The 27,811-nt window shown below is 45.7% G+C and overlaps 1 protein-coding gene and 1 long non-coding RNA gene across 7 annotated transcripts in view; one reads left to right on the forward strand and one right to left on the reverse strand.

The window, feature by feature from the left end:
• The window catches only part of LOC134342216 (cystatin-B-like), a 48,502-nt gene extending 21,817 nt beyond the window's left edge, over positions 1-26,685 (forward strand). Inside the window, exons 1-6 of one of the 6 annotated variants that reach the window (XM_063040188.1) lie at positions 20,575-20,750; positions 22,120-22,137; positions 23,210-23,311; positions 23,921-24,061; positions 25,657-25,682; positions 26,002-26,679. In XM_063040188.1, coding sequence (XP_062896258.1) covers positions 20,661-20,750; positions 22,120-22,137; positions 23,210-23,311; positions 23,921-24,052 — 342 coding nt within the window. In that variant the 5' untranslated portion in view covers positions 20,575-20,660 and the 3' untranslated portion in view covers positions 24,053-24,061; positions 25,657-25,682; positions 26,002-26,679. Of the gene's footprint in view, positions 1-8,456; positions 8,572-20,574; positions 20,751-22,119; positions 22,138-23,209; positions 23,312-23,920; positions 24,062-25,656 lie in introns of those variants that run through there. The other 5 variants (XM_063040187.1, XR_010016970.1, XR_010016968.1 and 2 more) reach the window with 5 other exon arrangements.
• Positions 3-27,811, reverse strand: LOC134342221 (uncharacterized). Its single transcript, XR_010016984.1, has 3 exons — positions 27,381-27,811; positions 6,072-6,157; positions 3-1,668 (listed from the first exon to the last, which is right to left on the reverse strand). It is a non-coding gene; the product is annotated as an uncharacterized LOC134342221 (long non-coding RNA).

Below are 27,811 nucleotides of genomic sequence, written 5' to 3' on the forward strand. Positions count from 1 at the left end.
AGGGATTTGAAAGTTGGAGGGGGAGGGGGAGATGCTTCTCCATAATTAACAGAGTATTTGAGTTACTGCAAAGGGCAACTATTCTCATAAAACTGAAGTTGAGGAATGCTTCTAAATGTATTTGTTTCATGAAGAAGACAACTAGAAGGCAGTTTTTAAAACCCCAACAGGCTGTTTTGAAAAGTCCAGTTATCTGTCAGACATTCTGGGAGAAATGTTCAACAAGTTCATGTTTGTGTACATCGATGACAGTTTGAGTTTTTCGGACTTTTATGAGGAGCATGTAATATATTTAAGTCTGCTTCTTCAGCGCCTTTTAAAGAATCGCCCGTCTGTGAAAGTAGAGAAGAGTGGGTTCCTAGTCCACAATTGGAATTTGTCATGTCGCAAGGAAATCTTCTTACGACACTGGAATGCAGTATCTGAATTGTTAAGAAATGAACATAAAATCAGATGCTTCAAGTGTGCAGATGGAGGTGACTCTGAAGCAGAATGATTATTGGGGATGTGTAGTGCCCTATGGACACGTGGAGACTTGAAATGGGACTAGAAGGAATGTGCAGGCAGCAGCAGATAGTCCTTATTAACTGGTATTATATTTTCTGTTCTTTGCCTGTTCATGGAAGGCCAGGAAAATTAGTTGGTGAGCTCAAAGCTATTTGGTTGTGTCAGTTCAGGAGTTCAAACATTGGGACAATAAAGGCACTTGACAGTAATTACAGATTCTCATTATTATGATCATTAGAGATCATTATTACAAGGGGTGAATCTTGTAACGTCTGCTTCCTCAGTACTGCCTACGTTTCCCTCCATCTTCCTACCATCTTCAAACCTGGCCACAAAGCAATCAATTTCATCATCCAAATTGTTGAGATATAACATAAAATGAATCGGTCCCAACACAGACCAATGGGGAACATTACTAGTCATCAGCAGCCAATCAGTAAAGGCTCCTTTTATTCCCACTCCGTGCTTCCTGCCGATCAGCCAATGCTCTATCCATGTTCGCATCTTTCCTGGAATACCATGAGCTCTTATCTTGCCGAGCAGCCTCATCTGCAGCAGCTTGTCAAAGGCCTTCTGAAAAGGGAACCGGTTCCCTGTGACACCACCAGATTTTCACCGGCTTCTTGGGTTTCCTTCCACATTGCAAAAGCGTACCTGTTGTTTGTTTGATTGGCCATTGTACATTGTCCCATGAGAAGGCTGCTTTAAAATTGGGTATTGCTGTGTGGTGCAGCTCAAAGAACCTGCTTCACACATTGAGGTGAGTGTAGGAAATGCCCTTCCAGGGCTGGTACACGAGGCAAATACGACAGAGGTGATCAGAAGGTGATCAAGTGCATTCATGAATGTGCAGGGAATGGATACATGAGGACAATATATTCGCAGATGGCATTAGTTTAGTGAGGCATTACATGATAAATTACAGACATGTTCCTGGACTGTATTGTTCAGAGTCTGATGTTCATCTGAATGTTGTTCCACTCTTGGACTGGATGCAGCAAATCTGGCTGATTGCATTAGTTCTTGCCAAATCATCACGAGCATTCGTAACATTATAGCAATAAATCAAACCTACACTTCTTTCTTGACAGTTCCAGGTGAATTTTCTGTCAGAACACGTACACATTACCACATACTTCATGAAGATTCAAATACTTGCAGCTGTTTCGAAGGAAACAAAAATCAGAACAGAATTTATTAAAAACTTTGCAGGAAGAGACAAAGATGGAGAAACACCCAATGTGCATGGAAAATAAAGGGTTCAAATAACAAACTTATGACGACGAACTTGAGTTGCAGACTCCTTGAAAGTGAGTCTGTAGGTTGTGAAAAGAGTTGAGATTTGTTGGTGATTTAGGTTATCCACACTGGTTCAGGAGCCTGATGGTTGTAGGGTAACCTGGTGGGGTCAGACCAAAAATGTCCAGTATCCCACTCCCAGATATAATGCGGAGAAGAGGGCATATCCTGACTGGTGGACATCCTTGGAGCTTGGAGCAAATTGAGGAATCAGATGTGCAAAGGGAGTTGGGAGTTGATTAAATGTCTGAAAGTCTAAAATTGCAAATGTCACCCTAGTCTTCAAGATGGGAAGGAGACTGTAGCTTGAGCACCGTGGTTGGAAGATGTTAGAGTCGATTAGTAAGGATGAGGTTTTGGTGTACTTGTAGGGACAAGTGAAAATAGGCCGAAGTCTGCATAGTTTTGTTAGGGGAAAATCTTGCCTGGCATATCTGTTGGAATTTGTTGAGGAAATAACGAGCAAGTTGTACAAAGTGGTATCGGTGGATGTTGTATACTTCGATTTTCATAAGGCTTTTGTGGTTATTAAACAGGATAAGGGTGCAGGATATGACAGGAAAAATACTAGCACAGATAAAGCATTGGCTGATTGGCAGCAGACTAAGAATGGGAATAGAGGGAACCTTTCCTGGTTTTCTGCCACAACAGTCTGTGCTGGGATCATTTATATTCATGTTGTATGTCAATGATTTGAATGATGGACTTAATGCCTGATGGCCAAGTTTGCAGACAATACGAAGGTAGGTAGAGGGACAGATAAGGCTGAGGACACAGATTCACTGCAAAGGAATTAGATAGATCAGAAGAATGTGCAAAGCAGTGGAAGATGGAATACAGTGTTGGAAAACATATGTTCATGCATTTTGGTTGTAGGAATAATAGTGTGGACTATTTTCAAAAAGGTGAGAAAATTCAAAAATCCATGGTACAAAAGGACCTCAGTGTCCCTTGTGCAGGATTCCCTAAAGGTTAACTTGCAGGTTGAGACAGTGGTGATGAAGGCCAATACATTGTCAGCATTCATTTGAAGAGGAGTAGGATATAAAGGCGAATATGCACCATTAAAAGTTTACAAGGAGCTGGTGAGAGCACACTAGTGTTTCAAGTAGTTTTGGGCCCGTTATAGAGCAAAGTAAGCGCTGACATTGGGGAGTGTACAAAAGAAGTTCACAAAACTGACTTTGCAATGAAAGGCTTATATAAAGAGCATTTAAATGCACTGGACCTGTATTCACTAGAATTTAGAAAAATGCGGCGCGCTTATAGAAACCCCCGGAATGTTAAAAAGGTAAAACTGGATGCAGAAAGGGTGTTTAGTTTGGCAGCCAAAGACCAGAGTACACAGCCTCAGACAAGAGGAACATTAATTTTGAATGGAAATGAGGAAGATTTTTTTTTCACCAAGAGTGTGGTGAATCTATGAAATTCTTTCCCACAGATGGCTGTGGGGCTTTCATCAATGGGTGTATTTAAGGCAAAGGCTGATTATTTCTTCATTGCTCAATGTGTGAGAGATTGCAGGGACGAATAATTCAGCCATGATGATATGGCTGAGCAGAGGTGTTGGACCAAATGGACTAATTCTACCCCCATGTGACAAAGGGTCATAGATTTATGGTGCTTGGAAGTAGGTACAAGGGGGATTGTTGAGGTAAGATTTCTTTTCCACTGAGATTGTGGGTGCGTGGAATGCACTGCCAGTGTCGGTGGTAGGGGCGGATACAATAGGATCTTTTATGAGATTCTTAGATAGGTACATGGAGCTCAGAAAAATCGAAGGAATCCGGTAGGGAAATTCTAGAGAAGGTTACATGTTTGGCTCAACATTGTGGGCTGAAGGGCCTGTTATGTGTTGTAGATATCTTTGTTATATGTCTTATGGTCATGTGGTCTAATTGATTTTGGAAATCAATTGACTTACCAACTTCATTTGAGTACTACAACACAGAATAGGCCATTCAGTCCATGCAGACCTTGCCGGTCTATTATTCTGCCTGGTCCCACCAACCTATACTGGACCATACACCTCCCACACATGCAGTCACCCAAAACTCTGATCAATGTTTAAATTGAACTTTTGCTGGGAGCTGATTCCACAAACACATCAACTCTCAGTGATGATGTTCCCTTCAATTCTTCACCTCTCACCATTTCGACAGGTAGTTTCACCCAATCTCAGTAGAAAATTTCAGTCACGCTATCTATACCCCTCACAACCTTTTCACAATTATAAAATCTCCACTTATTCTCAGACCTGAAATTAACTAATTCAAAGTTTCCCTACAACCAAGGTCTTCAAGTATCATAACCGCTTTGTAAACGTCGGGATTGAATTCTTTGAGGGTGTTACAAAGTGTGTTGATGAATTTCGAGCAGCGGATGTGGCTTATATGTATATTAGCAAGGCATTTGATAAGGTTCCTCATGGTAAGCTCATTCAGAGGGTCAGGAGGCATGGGATGCAGGGAGACAGGGCTGTGTGGATACAGGGTTGGATTGGCTTATCCATAGAAGGCAAGAGGATGGTTGTAGAGAGAGGGTATTCTGCCTGGACGACACTGACCTGTGGTGTTCTGCAGGGATCTGTGCTGTATTGTTGCGTCTTGTGATTTTTATATCCGTGTACTGAACACCAAAAGCTGGAGGAACTGAACAAATCAGGCACCCTCTATGGAGATGCATGATGAATCGGCGGTGCAGGTGGAGACTCTTTTGTGGACTGGACAGTTAGAGGAAATCAGGGAGAATAGGAATGGAAGGGAAGGAATACAAGCTGAAATCTGAGTAGGTGGGGAAGGGACATGCCGTAAGATGCTGGGAGGTTATACAGAGAAGAGATAAATGGCTGAAGAAGGTATTTGATAGGAGAGATGTGTGGACCATGGGAAAATGGCAAGGAAGAGGGGTACCTGATAAAGGCGATGGAGATTTGTGGAGGTGAGAGGGGAGACAGAATGGAGAATGGGAGAAGGGGGATGGGGGTTGAAATTCACAAATTTGGGAAAAATCAAGGTTCATTCTGTAAGGTTGGAAACTGGGCAGTGGAGTATGACGTTTTACTCCTCCAGCCGGGAGTGGTGTCATTGTGGCAGTAGCGGAGGCCATGGACAGGTATGTTGGAATGGGAAAGGGGATTGGAATTATAATGGGTAGAAACAGGAGATCCTGTACATAAGACCTCAAGACATAGGAGCAGAATGAGGCTATTCTGCCCATTGAGTCTGCTCTGCCAGTCCTTCATGTCTGACCCTAGATCCCACTTACCTTCTCCCCATATCCTTTGTCGTCCTGACAAATCAGGAAACAATCAATTTCCACTTTAAATCTATCCACGGACTTTGATTATGCCACACTCCACCGAGTATATCACAGATTCACTCGTCTCCGGCTAAAACGTTCCTCCTAACCTCTGTCCTAAATAGCCGCCCCTCAATTTTGAGGAAATGCCCTCCAGTTCTGGATACCCATACCATAGGAAACATTCTTTCCACATCCACCTTAACTCGGCCTTTAAACATTCGTTAGATTTCAATGAGGTCCCCTTACATTTCTCCAAATTCCAGTGAGTAGAAGCTCAAAGCTGTTAGACACTCCTGATACGTTAACCCCTTCATTCCCAGAATCATTCTTGTGAACCCTGCATCATCTGTCATAGTGGATAGAGTAAAAGCACTGGACAAAACAGTTCCCCAATCAGTGTCAAGTCTAGTCACTGCAGGGGAGACAGGAAACAGTCGGTGACACTGACACATTCACAGGCGAAGTGTCACTTCATCTGGGGGGCTGTTTGGGACCTTGAATATTAGTAAGTGAGGAGATGAATGGGCGGGAGTAACGCTTGTTGAGACCCAACATAGATTAGAAGTAGAGATTGGACAACGTGTTTTCTCTGGAGTTGCAGAGGTTGAAGGGAGATTTAACAAAAGTTCTAAGATTACAATGTCAGAGATGGAACAGACAATTGTTTCTTTTTGTCCCAGCATTGAAATATCATAGACGAGGTGACATGCACAGGAGGTGATCAACTACAGTCGAGAATGCGCAGGGAATGACTAGTTGGGAAGATATACTTGCAGATGGCATTAGTTCTGTGGGACATTATATGACAAATGAATGACATGTTTCTGGACTGTATCATTCAGTGTTTGTTCATTGGAATATTGTTGCACTGTTGGACGGGATACAGAAAATCCCGCTGATTATATCAGTTCTCATGAAATTGTTATCACCATTCTCGCCCTGAGGCAAAAAATCAAACTTACAATCCTTTCTTGGCAGTTCCAGGTAAATGTATTGTCAAAACATGTCCACTGTACCACATTCTTCCTGGAGATTCAAATTCCTGTAACTATTGAGAAGAAAAAAAAAACAGATCTTATTAAAAACTTTACAGGACGGGACAAGTTGGAGATACACCCAATGTGCTGGGAAAACAAACATAGAAAACTTTCAGCACAATGCAGGCCCTTTGGCCCACAAAGCTGTGCTTAACATGTTCTTACCTTAGAAATTACCTAGGCTAACCCATAGCCCTCTGTTTTTCTAAGCTCCATGTATCTATCTAGGAGTCTCTTAAAATACCCTCTCGTTTCTGCCTCCACTGTCGCTGCCGGCAGCCCATTGCACGCACTCTCCGCTCTCTGCGAAAAAACCTAACCCCTGTCATCCCCTCTGTACCTACTTCCGAGCACCTTAAAACTATGCCCTCATGTGCTAGCCATTTCAGCGCTGGGAAAAAGCCTCTGACTATCCACATGGTCAATGCCCTCACCATCTTATACACCTCTATCAGGTCACCTCTCATTCTCCGTTGCTCCAAGGAGAAAAGGCCGAGTTTACTCAACCTATTTTCAAAAGGCATGCTCCCCAATCCAGGGAACATCCTTTTAAATCTCCTCTGCACCCTTTCTATGGTTTTCACATCCTTCCTGTAGTTAGGCGACCAGAACTGAGGACAGTACTCCAAGTGGGGTCTGACCAGGGTCCTATATAGCTGCAACATTACCTCTCGGCTCTAACACTCAATACCATGATTGATAAGGGCCAATGCACTGTATGCCTTCTTAACCACAGAGTCAACCTGCATAGCAGCTTTGAGTTTCCTATGGACTCGGATCCCAAGATCTTGCTGATCTTCCACACTGCCAAGAGTCTTACCATTAATACTATATTCTCCCATCTCACACTTTTCTGGGTTTAACTCCATCTGCCACTTCTCATCCCAGTTTTGCATCCTATATCAATGTCCTGCTGTAATTTCTGACAGCTCTCCACACTATACAAAAGAACCCCTGCTTTTGTGTCATCAGTAAACTTACTAACCCATCCCTCCACTTCCTCATCCAGGTCATTTATAAAAATTATGAATAGTAGGGGTCCAACAACAGAACCCTGAGGCACACTACTGGTCACGACCTCCATGCAGAATATGACCTGTCTACAACCACTCGTTGTCTTCTGTGGGCAAGCCAGTTCTATATCCACAAAGCAATGTCCCTTTGGAACTATCCCTCCTTACTTTCTCAATAAGCCTTGCATGGGGTACCTCGTCAATTGCCTTGTTGAAATCCATATGCACTACATCTACTACTCGACCTTCATCAATGTGTTTAGTCACAGCCTCAAAAAATTCAATCAGGCTCGTAATGCACGATTTGCTTTTGTTAAAGCAATGCTGACTATTCCTAATCATATTTTGCCTCTCCAAAAGCTCGTAAATCCTACCTCTCAGGATCTTCTCCATTGACTTACCAACCACTGAAGTAAAACTCGCTGGTCTATTATTTCCTGGGCTACCTCTACTCCCTTTCCTAAATAAGGGAACAACATCCGCCACCCTCCAATCCTCCGGAACTTCTCCCGTCCTCATTTATGATGCAAAGATCATCGCCAGAGGCTCAGCAATCTCCTCTCTCGCTTCTCACAGTAGACTGTGGTACATCCCGTCCGGTCCTGGTGACTTCTCCAACCTCCTCCTTTCTTAAAGTGTGGAGTCACATTGGCAATTTCCAGTCATCTGGCACCATGCCACAGTCCGATGATTTTTGAAACATTATTTCTAATGTCATCACAATCTCCAAAGCTACCTCTTTCAGAACCCTAGGGTGCAGTCCCTCTGGTCAGGGTGACTTATGTACTTCTAGGTCTTTCAGGTTTTGAGTTCCTTCTCTCTCGTAACAGTAACTGCACCCACTTCTCTTCCTTCACACGTTGCAACAGCAGGCACACTGCTTGTGCCTTTCACAGTGAGGAGTGATGCAAAATACTCATTTACTTAATCAGCCATCTCCTTGTCCCCCGTTATTATTTCTCCGACCTCATTTCTAGAGATCCTATATCGACTCTCATATCTGTTTTATTTTTTACATGCTTGAGAGAGCTTTTACTATCCACTTTGATATTATTTGCTAGCTTGCTTTCAGATTTCATCTTTTCCCTTCTATTGATTCTTTTAGTTGCTCTCTGTAGGTTTTTAAAAACTTCTGAATTCTCTATTTCCCACTAAATTTTACTTTCTTGTAAGCCCTCTCTTTTGTTTTTTCATTAGCTTTGACTTCCCTTGTCAGCCGCAGTTATACTGTGTAACCATTTGAGTGTATCTTCACTTTTGGAATACACATGTCTTGCACCTTCTTCATTTTTTCCAGAAAGGAACATGAGGCGAACGTAGTCAATCTCACCTCATCAGAGAGTATGAGCTGACTGTATTCAATCTCCCCTCATCAGTGAGTATGAGGCGACCATATTTAATCTCCCTTCACGGTGAGTATGAGGTGATCTTATTCAATCTCCCCCCTTCTAACCAAGCATAAGAGAGAGCCTCTCAGAATTTACATCTGAGGTTTTGTCGGACAATTTGGAATAATTTCACAGAGAAATAATGTTGTATCAGGTTCAATAGTTTCACATGTTGTTCCACGGATTGTAGATGGCATGGACATTCTGGGCTGGATGATGAAAATTATCTGCTCATAGTCATTCATTTTCTCCAGTACTGCAGTATTCTGTTTAATTTTCCCAGTGCAGAAATGGCTAATACAAGGGGGCATGATTTTCCAATGATTTCAACGAAGTATTGAGGTGTGGAATGTCAGGAATATGTTCATTACACAGAGAGTTGTGGGTGACATTGGTGGTGATACAGGCTGATATTTTGAAACTCTTTGATAGTCAATGCATGATAGACAACATGGAATGCGCTTTAGGAGATAGTTGGATTGTTGTTGAGTAGATTAAAACGTCTGCAGAACATAATGTGCAGAAGTACTTGTACTGTGCTGTTCTGTTTTCTGTTAAATGTCATCTTGTTTTCCCTTTCTCTCTTTTCTGAACACGACATTTTGAGGAATATTTAGTTCCCACACCCGCATATTTTAGCTTGGTCGCTGTTGTCTCAAACTTCAACATAATTTATGTGTTCCATACCTGCAGAGAAAATGTTTGTAAGAACTTTCCTGTCACCATGTTCAACTTCACCTGTTATGGCTGAAATATAGGTGTTAACCTTTTGAAAAATGATGTGTCTGCTTCAGAGGCTCATGTTTCAGTTCTATGAGCTGAGGTGGGACAGGAGGTGCCTCTCATTTTAAAAGGATGAAGGTTGAACTCATTGAAATACACAAATGAACAATGCATTTTTTCCTGAAATCAACTGGTGGTATTTTGCTCTTTTAAGTTTTCTCTTCATTGTTTTCTGTGCGTTTCTGAGGTTGGTCATTGTTGTGGTCAGTAATTTCATTTCCTTCATCACAGCCATAATGATCATCTTTGTTGTCATTAGGGGTGTATGGGATGTCAGGGAGGGGTAGCACCTCTGGTGGGGGAACATGTCGCGTCCTTTTCAGGGCAGTTAGTCCACCTTTGGTCCCCACCTGGCACTCAGCTCTCACCTGTGGCTCCCCGCAGCTGTTTGCATGTGATAGCGGCCACACCCCGGGCAACGGCTTCGACAAGCCGGCTAAACCAGGTGAGAGTAGCCGATGGGTCTCAAACCCTCGGTGAGATAGGGAGTTGTCTATCCCAGCATGTGAAGACAGACGCCGGCGGACTGAGCGGACGAGACCAGTGGAAGGTCCAACGGTCAAGAAGGCGGTCTCTGCAAGCGTTGTGGAACGTGTAGAGCAGGACAAGACACAGAAGATGTCCTGGTCATCCACTGCGCCTAGTCCCATCTCCTGCCGTCTCAACTCTGTCTTGCCACTGGATGCAGATGGGAATTGGGAAGAGAGAGTGAGGCTGACGCTGCGCAACTCTCCCTCCCTTAAATCCAAATCACGCGCTAGTCTCGACACCATCATCATCAGAATGGTGTCGAGGTCCTCATCGACGTCAATGATGGATGAACAACCATTAGGAATACAAAAGGTATTTGTGTCCAGTGCTGATTAGCTCCTTGTCCTTTTTTTAAATTACAGTATCACATTTATTGACCATCAGCCCATAATGTTGTGTCAATCTGTTTTCACTTTTGCAGCTGAGAAGTATCGTGGAAAATATCGCGATATATCTTTCATTTTTCTGCTCAGTGCAAGCCTCCTCTGTGTACATGATTCAGATAAGTGACCTCAGAGCTGAGCGGTCTTGGTGCAGGCATCTGTCGCAACATATCCATGCTGACCCTCAGGAATTTCCCCACACTAACACTAAATACCAGACACTTGTGTGTACCTTTCTAGGCCTGGACTTTCAAACATCTATTAATAGTGTCCTGTTTCCTGGCTGTTTGTGAGTCGCTTGCTCAGCCTGGCATATTCACACTGATGCTATTTATAATGACTTGGATGTACCCACCCATGCCTGGCCTTTGAAACACATATTCACACTAATTAGAGAATATCTGCAAATGCTGGAAATCGAAGCATCCCACACAAAATGATGGAGGAACTCAGCAGGCCAGGCAGCATCTATGGAAAAGAATAAACAGTTGACCTTTTGCACGAAGACCCCATGAGTCCTCCAGACTTACGCGTGTGTTCACCTATTCACACCAATCCTTTATTCCAGCACTTGTGTTTATGCATCAAGACCTGGTTGTTTAAACACCTATTTGCTGAGTTCTGTTCATTTGGATGATATAAGTATTTAGTATGGATGTGCACTCACCCTGCTATGCATGTGCACGTGGGAGGTGGAAGGAGGGATTATGGGATGTAAAGGTGGTGGCCCTCAGGTATTGAATGGAGACATTAAAAGAAAAGTTGTTGAAACAAAAGAAAAATATGTCGTTGTTTGGACGTTAACAGTGATAGCAGAGGATGGTTTCCAATTATAGGATCCCACCGGCATTTGATGGGAGCAAGCCTTCTGAATGCTGGAGAAATGAAAGTGGAATATGGACTTGTATTATGGAACTGCAGAGGAAGAAGTAAGCCTTGGCTATTGCTTTCAGGAAGAGAATTTCATTAGAAGACTTGAATAAAGATGACATGAATGCAATAACAAATACACTTGACTGTTTTTATCTTAAAGGAAGAAAATGATCGGTTGTATGAAGCATATGACAAGATTTACAGTGACAATTCTAAAAATATGACTATTATTGATTTTGAACAAAAGTACAGTCACGTGTGTAAGTACAAAATGGAACTTCCTTACCCTGTATTTGCTTTTAAATTGTCCTGTCCAAGACCGAAAGAAGCTGCAGACGATCGTGAACACGGCGCAGCACATCACACAAACCAATACCCGTCCGTGGACTCACTTTACACCGCACGCTGTCAAAGCAGTGATGCCAGGATAATCAAGGACACAACCCACCCAGCCAACACACTTTTCGTCTCTCTTCCCTCTGGGAGAAGGCTCAGGAGCTGAAGACTCGTACGACCAGAATTGGGAACAGCTTCTTTCCAACTGTGATAAGACTGCTGAACGGATCCTGACCCGGATCTGGGCCGTACCCTCCAAATATCCGGACCTGCCTCTCGGTTTTTTTGCACTACCTTACTTTCCATTTTTCTATTTTCTATTTATGATTTTTAATTTAAATTTATAATATTTACTAATTTTACTGTTTCTAATATTTTTAATATTTAATATTTGTAATCCAGGGAGCGGCGAAGCGCAGAATCAAATATCGCTGTGATGATTGTACGTTCTATTATCAATTGTTTGGCGACAATAAAGTATAAAGTATAAAGTAAATTGCTGGATACTGTGTGTCTGGACATAAAGGACAGACGGCTAGGCTATTTCCATGCACAGAAGTTACATTTGCATCTAGGAAATCAGCAATGAAGAGGATTTTTGGAGAAAAGCCCACTACGATAACAGTCAGAATTAGTTTGGGTCAGAAAATGGCATACTTCACTGAGCAGAAACAAAAGTATAGCAAGTGTAGATCCCAGAGTGACCAGACAAGGTTCACATTACCTGACACAAATCCTATAAACAAATATGGTAGGAGATTGAAATGTGCAGTTTGTCAAAATACTTACCACTGGGCAAGAAACTATTAGCACAGAGCAGTACAAGTTAGGCTAACTGATCAAAATAAGAAATCTGAAGATGTAGAAGAGTGCATACCACATTGTTTATGAAGGCATCATTACTAATGCAGAGATATCCGAGGCAAAGATTTTGATGATAGAATCTCTAGCATCTGCTGTTATTGATGCAGAATGCACACGCACATTGTGTGGAGAGAAAAATGGTTTCAATGCTATGTAAGTGAACTAAAACAGAATGAAGTACAGAAACTGGTGAACACAAATATACCTAGTTACAAGGGATTCAAATCTGGAGATGGAAAGGTTTACATTCCACTGAAACAGTGAAAATTCCACAAAACTAAGGCAGACAAAATGTAGCATTTTCTAACATTCCACTACTCTTGAATAAATCTTCCGTAAAGAAAGCAGGAGCAGTACTGGATATGAAGAATGACCAAGCAATGATGTTTCAACAGCCAGTGTTTCTTGAGCTCACTAGTTCTGGACATTACTAGGTGAACTATCTAGATAAAGACGTTACTAAGAACCAATGCGAGAATGAAGTACTAACTGTCCTACAGGCTCAGTTGACAGAATCAAAGAAGTGCCAAGATGATAACATTGTATCTCCGGAATGTGCGGAGGAGGCTAAGAAGAAGAATTAGAAAGACATGGAGCTCTTAATTCAGGACTTTGAAGAGAAAGCATCAACTTATGATTATTGGAAAAGATCAAGAACCATCTGTAGCAGAAGTTGGATGATGTATTTGTGGGCCTGGACCACCAATAGCAGATTGTTTCCAATTTTGAAAAGAAACAGAAGAAATTTGATCAGTTGCTGTCTGAGGAAAAGAGCATTTCCTTAAAGAACGCAGAGGAGCGGGATCACGCACAGGCAGAAACATGCAAGAAGAAGACTAAGACCCTGTCAATAACCAGTGCCCTAGAGGTAGCAATGGAGCATAATGAGGAGATGGATAAAATGAATAAGCTGCTGCGTGCAGAGATGGAAGATCTTGTCAGCTCCAAGGATAATGTAGCAAAGTGTGTACATGATATGGAAAAGTCAAAGTGTGCTCTGGAGCAACAGATGGAAGAGATGAAGACTCAGTTGGAATAGCTGGGGGATAAGCTCCAGTCCACTGAGGATGCTAAGCCAGGTCTGGAAGTAAATTTGCAAACTATGAAAGCTCAGTTTGATAAGAACTGAAAAAGCCTGTGCGGGCAAGGAGGCCTACAAAATCTGACTCAGTTACATCAGTTCTGTCTGGAGGAATGGAACAAAATTCCAGCAACTTACTGTGAGAGGCTTGTGCAAGGCGACTCAAAACGTTTGACCCAAGTTAAACAACTTAAAGGCAACGCTACCAAATACTAACAAACTGTATGTAAACTTCTGACCCACTGCGAAAGTGATGAAATAAATCATTCTCCCTACTATTATTCTGACATTTCACATTCTTAACATAAAGCAGTGATCCTAACTGACCTAAAGACAGGGAATATATATATCTAAGGTCCTTGCAGGAGTGTTTTAAACTGGAGTAGGGCAAATTACGAGGACATTAGGCAAGACCCAATAAAAGTTCAAAATTCAAACAGGTTCAAGGTGGAAAGTGTGCTGACTGGCTGCATCATGACCTGGTTTGGAAGCACCAAGGCCTTTGAGTGTAAAATATTACAAAATGTAGTGGATTTAGCGCAGTACGTCTCGGGTGAAACCCTCCCAACCATTGACCACATCCGCATGAAATGGTGCTATAGGAAGCAGCATTCATCTTCAGAGATGCTCACGACCCAGGCCATGCTCATTTCTTGCTGCTGCAGGTAGAAGGTACAGGTGCCTCAGGACTTGTACCAGCAGGTGCAAGAACAGTAACTACCCCTCAACCATCAGACTCCTAAAGAAAAAGAGATAATTGCACTCATTTAAGGACTCTGTCATATTGCTATTTCCTGCTCTTTATTTATTGCTATTTATTTATATCTGCATTTGCAGAATTTGTATACAATTAACAGTTCTTGATGTGTACAGATTACAAACACTGTTCTATAGATTTGCTATGCCCTCAGAAGAAGAACCTCAGGGTTGTATGTGGTGGCATGTATGCACTGAATTAATAGATTTTACTTTGATAAAGTTAGTCCAGAAGAAAAAAGAAAAGTGTGTAAAGCTTCAGTAAGCCTCCAGCATGGGAAACATCCATTTCACATCTATCTGTCCAGGCCTTTCAACATTTGAAAGATGAATCCCAAGGCATTCTACTCATACATCAAGAGCAAGAGGATAATCAGGAAGATTGTGGGACTACTCAAGGAAAATGGGGGGAACATTTGCTTGGATGCAGAGAATGTAGGTGAGGTACTTATTGCGTACCACGCTTCAGTATTTACCAAGGAAAAGGATATGGAGACCAGGAGATCAGTATTTGGCCTCATAATGAATATCAAAGTGGATAAGTCCCCAGGACCTAATGGGATTCACCCCAGGTTATTGAAAGGGGCAAGAGACGAAATTGCTGTGCCCTTGACCAGGATCTTCATGTCCTCTCTAGTAACAGGTGAGGTCCCGGAGGAGTGGCAAGTGGCCAATGGTGTAGCTCTAATTAATAAGGGAACCAGAGGAAATCCTAGGAACTATAGACCAGGGAATCTCATGCCGTTTGTATGGAAATTGCTGGAGAAAATTATTTGGGAGAGGGTATATGAGCATTGGGAAACCCATGGTCTAATTAAGGAGAGCCAACATGATTTGTGCATGGCAGGTCATGTCTTACCAACGATCGAGAATTTGATAAGTTGACGAAAGAGACGGGATGCGGTTATGGAGCACTTGATGATACAGGGCAAGATAGGACAATGGCAGCATGGTTTCCTGAAGTGAAAATCTTGCCTGATGAACTTGTTAGAATTCATTGAGGAGATTACAAATTGGGTTGAAAAAGGTGATGGAGTGGGTGTTGTATATTTCGACTTACATAAAACCTTTGGTAAGGTATCACTCGTGAAGCTGCTTACTAAGTTAAGTGCCATGGTACTACATGAAAGTCAGTAACATGGTTAGAGCATTGGCTGATTGGTAGCAGGCAGCGACTAGGAATAAAAGGACCCTTTTCTGGTTGGCTGCCGGTGATTCGTGTTTTTCCACAGGGGCCAGTGTTGGGATCGCTTCTTTTTATACTGTATATAAATGATTTAGATAACGGAATAGAAAGCTTTGTTGCCAAGTTTACAGATGATATGAAGACTGGTGGAGGGGCAGGTAGTGTTGAGGAAACAGGCAGGCTGCAGAAGGACATAACAGATTAGAAGAATGGGTATGAAAGTAGCACGTGAAATATAATTTTAGAAGTGGCATGATTATGCACTTTGGTAGGAGAAATAAATGAGCAGACAATTTTCAATTTTCAAAATTCAAAAAATCTGAGCTGTAAAGGAACTTGTGAATCTGTAAGGGTTAGCTTGCAGATTGAGTCGGTGATGAGGAAGGATTATTATTAGTTTCAAGAGGTCTAGAATACAAGAGCAGGGATGTTCTGCTGAGGCTTTATAAGGCACTGGTGAGGCTCACCTTGAGTATTGCGAACAGTTTGCGGTCCTTATCTGAGAAATAACGTGCTGGCATTGGAGAGGGTTCCGAGGAGGTTCACAAGGATGATTCCGGGAATGAAAGGGTTATCCATAAGAGTAACGTTTGATGGCTCCCGGTCTGTACTCGCCGAAAGTTAGAAAGATGTGGGTGGGACGGAGTGGGTGTTCTCATTGGAACCTTTCAAATGTTGAAAGGCTTTGCCAGAATAGATGTGAAATGAATGTTTCCCGTGCTGGGGGCATCTAGGACGAGGGGGGACAGTCTCAGGAGAGACGAGCATCCATTTAAATCAGTGATGCGTAGAAATAACTTTAGCCAGAGGGTGGTGCATTTGTGGAATTTTTTTTTACCAAAGGCAGCTGTGGAGGCCAGATCCTTGGGTGCATTTAACGTAGTGCTTGTTAGGTTCACGATTGGATCGGAATCAAAGGTTATGGGGAGAAGGCGCGGGACTGGGGTTGAGGAGGGGAGGAAAGGATCGAGCGAGTAGCAGAGACTTGAGAGGAGATATGAAGGTGGTTTACAAGATTGTGAGAGGCATAGAATAAACAGGGAGTATCGTTCCCCAGGGTACAAGTGTCTAATACCAGAGGGCGTCGGTTCAAAGGAGATATGAGGAGTAATGGTGGATGTCTGTAATGTGCTGCCCGATATGGTGGTAGAGGCAAATATATCAGCTGCATTTAAGAGACGTTTAGGTAGGCACATGGATATAAGGAAGATGGAGTGCTGTAGTTAGGAGGGATCAGAGTTTGAGTGTTTTTGATTTGCTTTTAGCTTGATGAGCACAACTGTGCTGCAGTGTTCCATGTTCTATTTTAGGTGATATTGGGGAAAAAAAGTTATTCCACACCGGCCGTGGTGGGTGTCAATGCGATAAAAAATAATGACGTTAGCCATTCTGGGTGACCTTTGTGTATAACGTGACTCCTCACCGGCCCCAGCGGGTGTCGTGGCTTAATGATGAGCCCGCACCAGCACTGCTGGGTGAACAAGGGGTGAAAAGAGACTGCACTCCGGCCCTGGTGGGTGACCTTGGGGGAAATAGTGACTCCACAGGATTCATGGTAGTTGACCATGGATATAAAAGTGACACCACACTGGCCATGTCCTGTGATTCTGGGGTAAAACATGACTCCACGGCGGCCCTGCTAGGAGAAATTCAGGTAAAACTGACATCACTGGTGTGCGAGCCTAAGGTATGAACTGATTCCACACAAAACGTGCTGCGCAGGCTTGTGGCAAAAACTGTCCATCACCGGCAATGGGGAATGACCTTGGGGCAAAAAGTGATTCCACGCCGAAAATGTTTGTTGGCTTTGGGGTAAGAAAAATAATTCGACACCTGACCTTGTGGGTGGCTATAGGGGCAAAGAATACTGCACACCGGCCATTGAGGGGGACATTGGTATAACTGTGATTCCACACTGTCCGTTGTGTGTGAAATTGGGGGCAAATGTGACTCTACTCTGTCATGATGGGTAACATTGGGGTTAAAATGTACTCTACACAGGCTGAGCTAGGTGACCTTCTGTTAAAAATTAACTCCATTGCAAATCGGCTGGGGGAGGTTAGGACAAAACGTGAAGTCACACTACGCATTTTGGATGAACTTGGAGAAAACATTGATTCCACACCGGCCATTCTGGGTGACCCTGGACTAAAGAGTGACTCCACATGAGGTACAATGGAAACATCTAATCCACACCGCCAAGGTGGATATTCTTCTGTTAAAAAGTACCACTCTGGTCATCTTAGGTGAACATGGACTAATAGGTGACACCACACCGGCCGTGGTGTGTGACTTTGGTGTAAAATGTGACTCCACTCCTTCCACTCTCCCTCTCACACATATTTTCCCTTCTGTTTTCCCATCTTTCTCACACCCACTCTCCATTCCATCTCCCCACTCTAGTTCTCTCAGCTCCTCTCTATTCCATTTCCCCCACTCCCTTTCACACCCATTTTCCATTTTCAGTCCTCCACTCTCCCTTTCACACCTACTGTCCATCCCGATTCCTCCCAACTCTTCCCCTCACCCTCACCTCAGTTCCATCTATCCACACGCCCTCTGAATCCCGCCGTCCAATCCCTCCCTCCCACCCTCTCGTGATAGTGGGGAACGGGAGAGGTAGAAGAAAGATTGGCGAAGGCGAGAAATAGAAGAGAGAGTGACGAGTGGAAAAGGGAGAGGGAAGAATTAGGAATAGGGGAGAGAAAGACAATTGTGAGAACGGAAGAGAGAAAAGGAAGCGTACTGAGACGGTGGGAGAGAAGGGAGAGTTGTGAGTTTGAGAGCGAGGACGAAGAGTGGGGAGTGGGAGAGCGAGTAAGGAGAGTGGGGAATGGGAGAAAGGGAAGTGAGTCTGGAGAACAGGACAGCGAGAAAAGAGATGGGGGAACGGGTGAGAATTCAATGTGGAGAGTGGAGGAAGGAGAAGGAAAATGTGGCGGGGGGGTGGTGGGAGGCAAAAGACGAGAGTGGTGAACAGAAGAGGAAGAAGGAAGAGTGCAGACTGGGGAGAAAGGGGAGGGGGCAGTGGGAGGGACCAGGGACGGTATGGAACAGGAGACGGAAAAAAAGAGAGCGGGGAGTAGGACACTGAGAAGGGAGAGTAGGGAAGGAGAGAGCAAGGCATTTTGTGTCGAACGGGAAAGAGTGGGGAGAATGGGGAACGGGAGAGGCATAAGGGAAAATGGGTTGTGGGAGAGAGAAAAGGGAAAGTGAGTAGAAGAGGGAAACGGGAAAGTGGGCAGTAGGGAATAGAAAGCAAAGATCGGAATTTGGGAGAGTAAACGGGAGAATTGAGAGGGGAGTGGAAGAGCGAGAATGGAAAATGAAGTGAGAGTGGGTGCGTAGGGAGGGTGAAGGGAGAGTGGGGAGTGGGAGACGGATATGGGAGAGTGAGAAACAGGAGAATGGAGATTGTGAAACGGGAGAGGAGAAGGGAGTGTGAAGAACGGGAGGTTGAGAATGGAGTGTGGACAGCGGAGAGCGAGAAGTGAGAGTGGGGAAGATGAGTGGGAGAAGGGAGACCGGCGAGTACGACATAGAGAAGAGAGATTGGGGAGAGGGAAAGGGGAAAAGTAGAGTGAGAAGGGGGAAGGGACAGTGCTGAATGGGAGAGGGAGAATGGAATGGGGGAGTTGGAGAAGGAAAGTGAGGAAAGGGAAAGAGAAATGAAGAGTGAGAAATGGGAAGGAGAAAAGTGAGAGTGGGGAACGGGAGAGGGAGAAGGGAGAGTGGGGATTATTGAAATGGAATGGAGAGTGTGGAACGAATGAGGGAAAAGCTAAACTAGTAATTGGGTGAGGAGAAACGGAGAGTGGGAGTGGGTGAGGAAGAAGGAAGAGAGGGGAGTGCATGGGGGAAAAAGAGAGAATGGAGAACCTGGAGAGAAGGGACAATGGAGAGTGCGGGAGAGTACAGAATCTGAGGAGGAGAAGACAGAGTGTGGAACGGGAATGGAGAAAGGCAGTAGCGAGTGTTAGATGGAGAAGGCCGAGTGGGTAGTGGGAGAGAAAGGGAGAGTGGGAATGGAAGCGGGAGATAGGAGAGTAGGGCGTATAAGAAAGAGAAGGGAGAGATAGGAATGGGAGAGAGAAGAGGGAATGGTCAACGGGAAGGGGAGAAGGGAGAATGGGGAAACCGAGAAAGAGAAGGGAGAGTGTTCAACAGGACAGGTAGAAGGGGGAGTGGAGAGTAGGAGAGGAGAATGGAGACAAGGTGAAAGCAGAGAGACGAGAAAGAAGCGCGAGGGGGAATGGAAGAGAGGGTAGGGTAGTGCGGAATGGGAGAGAGAGATTAGGGAGTAGGGAGTGGCAATGACAGGCAGAAGTGAGAGTGGGGAACAGGCGAGCGAGCAGCGACATTGGGGAACGGGAGAGTGAGAGTGCGGAATGGGAGAGGAAGAAGGGTGCGAGGGTTATGTGTGAGAAAGAAGGGAAACTGGGGAGTCGGGAGAGAGAATGGGGATCGGGCCTGGTAAAGAGAGAAAGGAGAGTGGAGTGTGGGAGATTGAGAAGAGAAAGGGGGCAGCGGGAGAGAGAACATTGAGAGTGGGGAGAGGGAGAGATTAAAGGAATTGTGGAAATTGGGGAAGGGAGAATGGGGAGTGGCAGAAGAGGAATGCGAGTGGATATTGGAGGAGTGAAAAGAGAGATTGGAGAGCGTGAGAGAGGAGGGAGAGTGGGATTGGGGGAGACAGCAGAGAGAGTGGGAACACAAAATAAACTGCAGATGCTGGGGTCAAAGCAACACTCACGACACGCTGGAGGAACTTAGCAGGTCGGGCAGCATCCGTGGAAAAGATTGGTCGACGTTTCGGCCGGAAACCTTCGTCCGGCCCGAAACGTCGACCGATCTTTTCCACGGATGCTGCCCCACCTGCTGAGTTCCTCCAGCGTGTTGTAAGGGAGAGTGGGAATTGGGAGAGAGAGTTGGAGTGAGCGTCGGATAATGTAATTGGGAGAGGGAGAAGGGAGCGTCGGGAAAGGGAGATGGAGTAGGGTGAATAGGTTATGAGAGAGAAAGAAGAGAGAATGAGTAACGGGAGTGAGAAAAGGGGGAGTGGGGAGTGAGAGAGTGAGAAGGGAGAGTTGGGATGCGGAGAAAGAGAAGAGAAAGCGATGAGTTCGAAGGGAGAAGGGACAGTGGGGAAGCGAGAGAGAGGAGTGGTGAGCGGGAGGTTGAGTCTTGAGAACACACACAGACTGCTCATTTGCTCCGGGGGTAGAAGGAGGAGCGTGGATTACGTAGCGGCTGTCTATAAAGGTACGGGCAGAAGAAAGGCAAAGGATAGACGGTGCGGTAGAGATCGGAGAGACGCGGCATGGAAGGACAGACAGGCACTGAGCAGATTGTGGGGGGGCTGAGTTCACCGAAGAAGGCCAACGGCGATATACAAGCAATCGTTGAACTGGTCAGTTTCACTCAAACTCCTCTCTTCCTCCCTTTCCGTCTGCCTTCACTCCATCCGTCTTTCCTCTCCCTCGGTGCTCACTGCTTCACCTCCGTCCTTGCCGCACACACGTTCTTGTTCCGGTTTTCCTTCTTCCTCCAACCATCTCCCTCGTCCAAGGCGCTACCCCTACCCATGGCGCTATTTCCTCCTCTCCCCCTCCAGCTACGATATGTCTCCTTTTCCTCACTCCTTTTGCCCTTCCTGATTTCTCTGTCCCACTCTTGCCTTTAGTGCTCCCTCCTTCAACGCCTTCCCCGGTCTATCTCCCCGCCTTCCTTCCCACTCCCCCCTCCTCGACTGTGACTCCCTCCGCTCCCATCTCACCGTCTTCCGATGTGTTCCTTCCCTCCACTCGTCAACACTCAAGAAGAGGGTAGAGTGACGTGGGACGCGGGAATAGAGGAGGAGGGAGTGGGAAGATGGGTGTCTGGGAGGTGGGAATTCTGAGGGGCGGAGGGAGCGTACAGGGGGAAGGGGGCTAGACAGCGAAGAGGGGTGAGGGGCGGAGAAGAGACAAAGGGGTTTTAAGGTGAGGGAGAGGGTTACAGGTGAGACACGGAGGCCAGGAAGACGGGGCAGGGCAGGAGATTGGGGAAAATAGTGGCAGGATAGGGGCGGATAGACGGGGAGAAAAGAAGAAAGAGGGAGAAAGAAACGAATATAGGGGTGGGGAGGCAGCGGGAGAGTAAGAGTGTGGAGTAATAGGCAGAGAGTGGGGTGGAGACAGCGGTATGAGCGCTGAGATTGGAAGAGCCAGGCTGAAGCCAGGAGACAGGGGAAGACGAGAATGAGAGAGAGAGAGAGAGAGAGAGAGAGAGAGAGAGAGAGAGAGAGAGAGAGAGAGAGAGAGAGTGTGGAGATATGAGGGACACAGATCGTGCCAGTAACAGGCGGAGAGAGAGAGGAACAGTTCGAAGAGGGGAAGAGGAGATATGAGGCGCTACTTGGAGAGGCTGTGAAAATAGAGCAGAGAAATAAGTGAAGATAAAGGGAAGCTCAGGGGATGATGGGGGAAACGAGGAGAGAGAAGAGAGAGAGAGAGGGTCCCAGATTGAGAGAGAAAAAAAGTAAGGTGGGGTTGGAGAGAGCGCGGTTCAGAATGGAGGCATAGAGGAGACGAGAGAGAAGTGGAAAGAAGGAGGAGAAAGTGGGGCGGATAGAGAGCGGAGTGTGAGTGTTTGCGGCAAGAGGGGGATAGGTGGAGAGAGATTGGAACGGGGGTGGTGAAGAGAGCGGAAACGAGTAGAAAGTGAAGGGAAGAGAGAGAGAAGATAGAGAATTCAATTGAATTGAAATGACATTATTTATTAATTTTTTTACATGCAAGATGAGTTCGGCGTGCTCGGTGAGCGCTGATGCATTTTTGCTGGTGGGGGAGGGGCTCGTTGCCTTGCTGCTGCTTGTGCGTGGCAGCGGGGGTGGGGGTTGTGAGCTGGGGTGGGAGGCTTTGGAGTTCTAACACTTAACTGTCATTCATTCTTCGGGGCCCTCCTCTGTTTTCCTGTATGTTTGCGAAGAAAAAAATCTGGATATATACTGAATACATTTCTCTGACTTTAAATGTACCTATGGAAACTAAAAAATCTTTGTGTTACTTCTCAGTCTGAATGTGCAATGTGCAGGTTATAGTAATTTGTAATAAATAGTATGTGCAACAGATAGTCAATTTAACAATATAACGATTGTATCAGCGTGAATTAATCAGTCTGATGGTCAGCTGGAAGAAACTGTCCTGGAGCCTGTTAGCCCTGGCATTTATGCTGTGGTACAGTCTCCCAGATGGTAGAAACTGGAAGAGTTTGTGGTTGGGTGACTCGGGTCCTCAGTGATCCGCTGGGCTGTCCGCACCACTCTCTGCAGAGTCCTGCGATTGAGGGAAGTATAGTTCCCATACCAGGCAGTGATACAGCCAGTCAGGATGTTCTCAGTTGTTAGAAAGTTCTTAGGATTTGGGGAGTCATACCAAACTTCTTCAACAGCCTGAGGTAAAACAGGCGTTGTTGTGCTTTTGTTTTAACCACACGGCCGGTGTGTACAGCACACGTGAGGTCGAGGGTGATACTTATGCCGAGGATCTGAAAGCTGTTCACCCTCTCTACCCCAGATCCATTGATGTCAATAGGGGTTAGCCTGTCTCCATTCCTACTGTCGTCCACAATCAGCTCCTTTGTTTTTGCGATATTGTGGGTGAGGTTGTTTTCTTGACACCATTGTGTCAGGGAGAGAGTGGGGGGACAGAGGTGGAGTTCATGGAAGGAGAGTGTAGGAGATGGTCAGATAACAAGAGAGAGAGGCGAGAAGGGGGTGGGAAGAGAGGAAGAGTGCTTCATTTTATGCAGCGCTCTCTCTCCCTCCTTACTCTCTCTTTCCCAGGCATCTCTCTGAGACGTGTGTGACAGAACTTGTCCTCTCTCCAGGTAAAGCCAGCTGTGGAGAAAGATATGGACATGAAGCTAAAGGAGTACGACGCGAAGTTGTACTGTACGCAGGTGGTTGCCGGGACAATGTATTACATCAAGGTAACGGCAGCTGTAAACTCCTTACAACATAGCACGGTGGAAGGGTGGGGGGGGGGTGGTGCTGGTGACGGAGATGACGAGGGGGCGAAATGGATGAAGCAGATCACGGAGGCGTGGACTTAACGTATGGAATCAGAGAAACAAGAATGGGCTGAAATGGAGGAAGGGGGTCATGAAAACATGAAGAGGGCTGGGGAGGGAGGGGATAGAGACGATGATGGGGCAAATTGGAAGGAAGAGGTCATGGAGAGGTGGTAGGTGCGAAATATAGGAAGGCATCATGGAATCGTAGAAGGAGCGAAATGGAGGGAACCACGAAAACATGGAATGGACATGGGAGAGGGGGGGTTCATTATGATTTGGAGGGGACATAGGGGAGGGAGGAGCTGACCGAGACCATAAGGGGTGTCAGAGACAGAGGGATGACAGAGACTGGGACGGTTGTAAGGAGGGCGGGGGTGACGGAAACGAGGACTGGCGCAGATAAGAAGGCGATCCCGAAGACGCGGCATGGCATAGGAGAGAAGAAGTATCACGGAGACAGAAAATTATATGTGTTGGAGAGCATCCGCGAATAAATCCACTCTCCCTATTTTCCTCCTTTCGCAGATTCATATTGGACCCGGAGATGAATGCATCCATGTCAAGATCTTTATCCCACTCCCAAATCTCGGACAAGATACCTGCTTTGGAGGCACGCAGAAACACAAGAAACTCTCAGACCCGATCATCGGCTTCTAGAGCAGGAGGGTTAGTGTGTGTGCGTGCGTGCGCGTTCGTGTGTGGGAGGGAGGAGGTGAGAGTGGAATGAGGTGGGGATGACAGAAGAAATCCTTCTGCTCCACTCACCCTCCTGCAACGTTGCTGTTACGAACACACACAAAATGCAGGAGGAACTCAGCAGTCCAGATAGCATCTTTGGAGAAGAGTACACAGTCGACATTTCGGGCCTTCATCAGATATTCGATACTTCCGTGCTGCGGAGCAAAGTATATTGTCTCTGTACTCTATCTACGCCTCTCGGAGATTTATAAACCTCTCTTAGGTCATTCCCTCTGTCTCCAGCGCACCAGGTAAAACAACTAAATTCTTCTGAACTCTGAAGGTACAGTGGATCCAGAGTGAGTTGGTCATTTGGAATATGATTCGGTTTTCCCATGCCAGACAACGGGTAGACGTAGAAAGGTCTTATTCCGCCTATTGTGCTTGGTATCTGTGAACTTTGCTGCGATTTCCCCGCTAGTATGATGAACTGAATTCCGAAGCTTCAGGCCTACTCCGGTCTGCTTTGGGGATTTGGATCCGAGGACTCAATTTGGTTCAGAATGCTGTTGTTGCTTCCTTCCATTGTCTGCCTGTTCGTGTGTGTCTGTGTTTTTTTCTCATTCTCTGTGGTCATTGAGTGTTGGTCTTCATTTTTTTTTTCTTTTATTGGATTCTTTCGGGTTTCTTGCTTTGCGGCTACCCGTGAACAAACAAATCTTAAGGTTGTATAACGTACACAGTCTTTGATGATAAATGTACTTTGAATCTTTCGGTTGGAGGTCCGTAATTAGTGGAGTTACTTAGTTTGTGATGAATATCAAAATCACCTGGATGATATTCTCGATGGATGGGTTAGTAAAACTGTAGACGACACAATAATTGGTGGCGTTCTGGACAGTGTAGAAGGTTGCCAAATTATCCAGCGGGATATATGTCAGTTCCAGATCAGGGCGGAGTAATGGCTGTTGGAGTTTCATCCGGACAAATTGAGGTGTTGCCCTTTGATGTACGGAAAGATCCTGGGGTCCGAGGCCACTACTCACTGAATTTGACGACACACCTCCTTTGCTCTTTTTCCCTCTCGCCTAACATGCACGCCCTCCAGTGTCGGAGATTTCCACCTCGGGGAACAAAAGATACCGACTGTTTACTCTGTCTGTGTTTCTCACAATCTTATAAACCTCCCTCAGGTCTCCGCCTCTCCAGAGAAATCAGTTTAAGTTTTGCCAATCTCGCTTTGCCCTCTAATCGCGGCAGCATTCCAGTGAAACCTTCTGCACACTCTCCAAAGCCCACACATCCGTACTGTATCGGGGCGAACAGAACTGTACGCAATATTCCAAGAACAGCCCGACTTGACTTGTATACAACTGCAACGTGGCTTCATTCACCCCACTATATGCTGCTCCGGTTCCCCTCACCTCTCCGGCTATTCAACCGCAGACGCTAAATCCAAATAAATTCACCTTCCATTGACCGATGGAGTGGGGTAAAGCTCAGAATGAATGATGGTGCCTCCTTTGCTTGCATCTTCGGAAACAGCTCCATTTCTACCTTAATATCTTTTTTTTTCCTTTCAGGGTTCTTTTGAAGACGCTGACCTGGAGTTACACGCAAGAATTTCAACGCTTGAATTTCCAGCATCTGCAGAATTCCTGTTGTTTGCGTTTAAATTCACTACTGCGAAGCCTCTTCCGGTGATGCCTACACCGAAGAAGTTTAGATCCTCTCTTCGACGGGAGTTCAGTGAAACCATCTCTCACTGCTCCCCATCTGTGATTTCTTCGGCTCTTCAACTTTTCGACCAGACTTTGACTCAAACTCGCTATCAGCGCCTCTTCCTATAGATGCTGCCTGGCCTGCTGCGTTCACCAGCAACTTTGATGTGTGTTGCTTGAATTTCCAGCATCTGCAGAATTCCTGTTGTTACACGCAAGCTTCGGTTCTTTGAGGGAATGGCATCCACTCTCAGGGTTTCACGACTGGCCACTATTCGACATGCCAAACGTTTGCCCTGAGAGTCTCGATCGTGTTCAGAAGCCTAAGATCTTGGGGCTCTGGAGACGGTCGGATCGAGGGTCAGTGTCACTCGTATGTCGTCGGGGAGGCCGGAAAATCTTTTGCTGTGTGCCCGAAGACCCGAGCTCTTTGCGATCTTCGGGCACAGACCAAACGGACTTTTAAGATCGTAAACCAGCGAGTTGTTGTTATGTCTCCTGCCCGCTGTGAAGATGGAGGACGCCTCCCTCTCCCTTGCAGGGGGAGAGAGAACCAGTGTGTTGTCGAATTCCGATGAAATGCGAAACTTCCGGAGTAACTGCAAGATCGGTGCCCTTGCTATCGCTTAGCACACGCTTGGACTCGGTGATTGTATCGATGTGCGTTACATTTTGCGAGTGGGAGAAGGGGATCGCTGTCGCTGACGGTGACCCGCGTCAGGGGATTGCTGCCGGGACTTTGGGTTCTCACGTTTAACTATCGTTCATTCTTTGGGGCACTTCTCTGTTTTCGTGGATGCTTTGCGAAGAAAAACAACATTTCAGGATGTATATTGTATACATTTCTCTGACATTAAACTTGTCCTTTGGAACTTTGAAAGTCGGAGAATTTCATTCCCTCGATTGATCGGTCGTTCCATCCGCGGATGGTTATCCAACTGCGTCTCTCAAACTCCCAGGAAAAACGATAACTTGATGCTGTTTCTGAGCGGGAGGGGGGAAAGATCTGACACAGCTGCTGAGAATGCAGGCCAGCAAAACACAAGATTGGTGAAAGTGCTGGGCACGGGAATCGATGGGTGAAAGAGGACGATGCATCTGATAGATCACCGGTATTAAAAAGTGCAGGAATCTATCTAAAACATTACTAAAAATACATTTTCTGGGTTAATTGTGTTCAATTGTCGCCACAAAGAGTGAAGGGACGAGCGGTGACGGGATGAATTCGGGGAATGAGCCGGGGTGGTGGAATGCAAAATCGATTAGGTTGGAGTGCAAAATCGCTGTAGATGCAGGGAACCATTCGGAGAGGAGAAGTCAGGGCAGGAGGAATTCCAATGCCCGTACAACTAGCCGGGAGAGATGTTGGAACGCGTTGGGTGCCGAGCTGAGTTGAACAGCTTGAGAGCAGTTTTGGGGTTGGTGGCAAAATCTGGGCCCGGAACATGTTGCTGGGCTGCAAAGTCTAGGCCCCGAGCCGTTGGCAGTAGCCAGATCCTAGTGCGAGTCACTGCTGTTTAAACAATTTAAAGGCCGGTTCAGATCGGAGGTGAGAGCGGATTTTGCTCGGTCCCGGTAATACTCACTTTCCTCACCAGGGTGCTGGATCCAAGGCGAGAGCCGATTTCACTCACGTCCATGATGATTAAGCGATACTGTTGTGGAACTCCATGCAAACGTCACTCTGCATCACAGTTGGCAGCCGGCGCAGGCGGTGGAGGACAATGATCAGGAGTCACACTGGAAGAAACATATGTGAACAACCGGATTTGGGGGAGTGAGGTGGTGAATTTGAGCTCGGGGAGAGCCCACCAGTCTTTGAGCTCTTGAATGCCGGATATCTGAATGCAGGTGAGAGGGAAAGCGAGGGTAGAGTGACAGAGTGGGCTTAAATGATGTGAGAGGTACAGGAGAGGAATGGCTATAGAAAGGCGAAGGACAGAGTTGACAGTGGTGAGAGGAGAAAGAAAGCAAGGAAGAGAGATTTAAAGATACACAGGGAAGAATATAGAAAGGA

The sequence above is a fragment of the Mobula hypostoma genome, unplaced genomic scaffold (genome assembly GCF_963921235.1).
Source record: "Mobula hypostoma unplaced genomic scaffold, sMobHyp1.1 scaffold_95, whole genome shotgun sequence".
In the NCBI taxonomy this organism is placed as follows: domain Eukaryota; kingdom Metazoa; phylum Chordata; class Chondrichthyes; order Myliobatiformes; family Myliobatidae; genus Mobula; species Mobula hypostoma.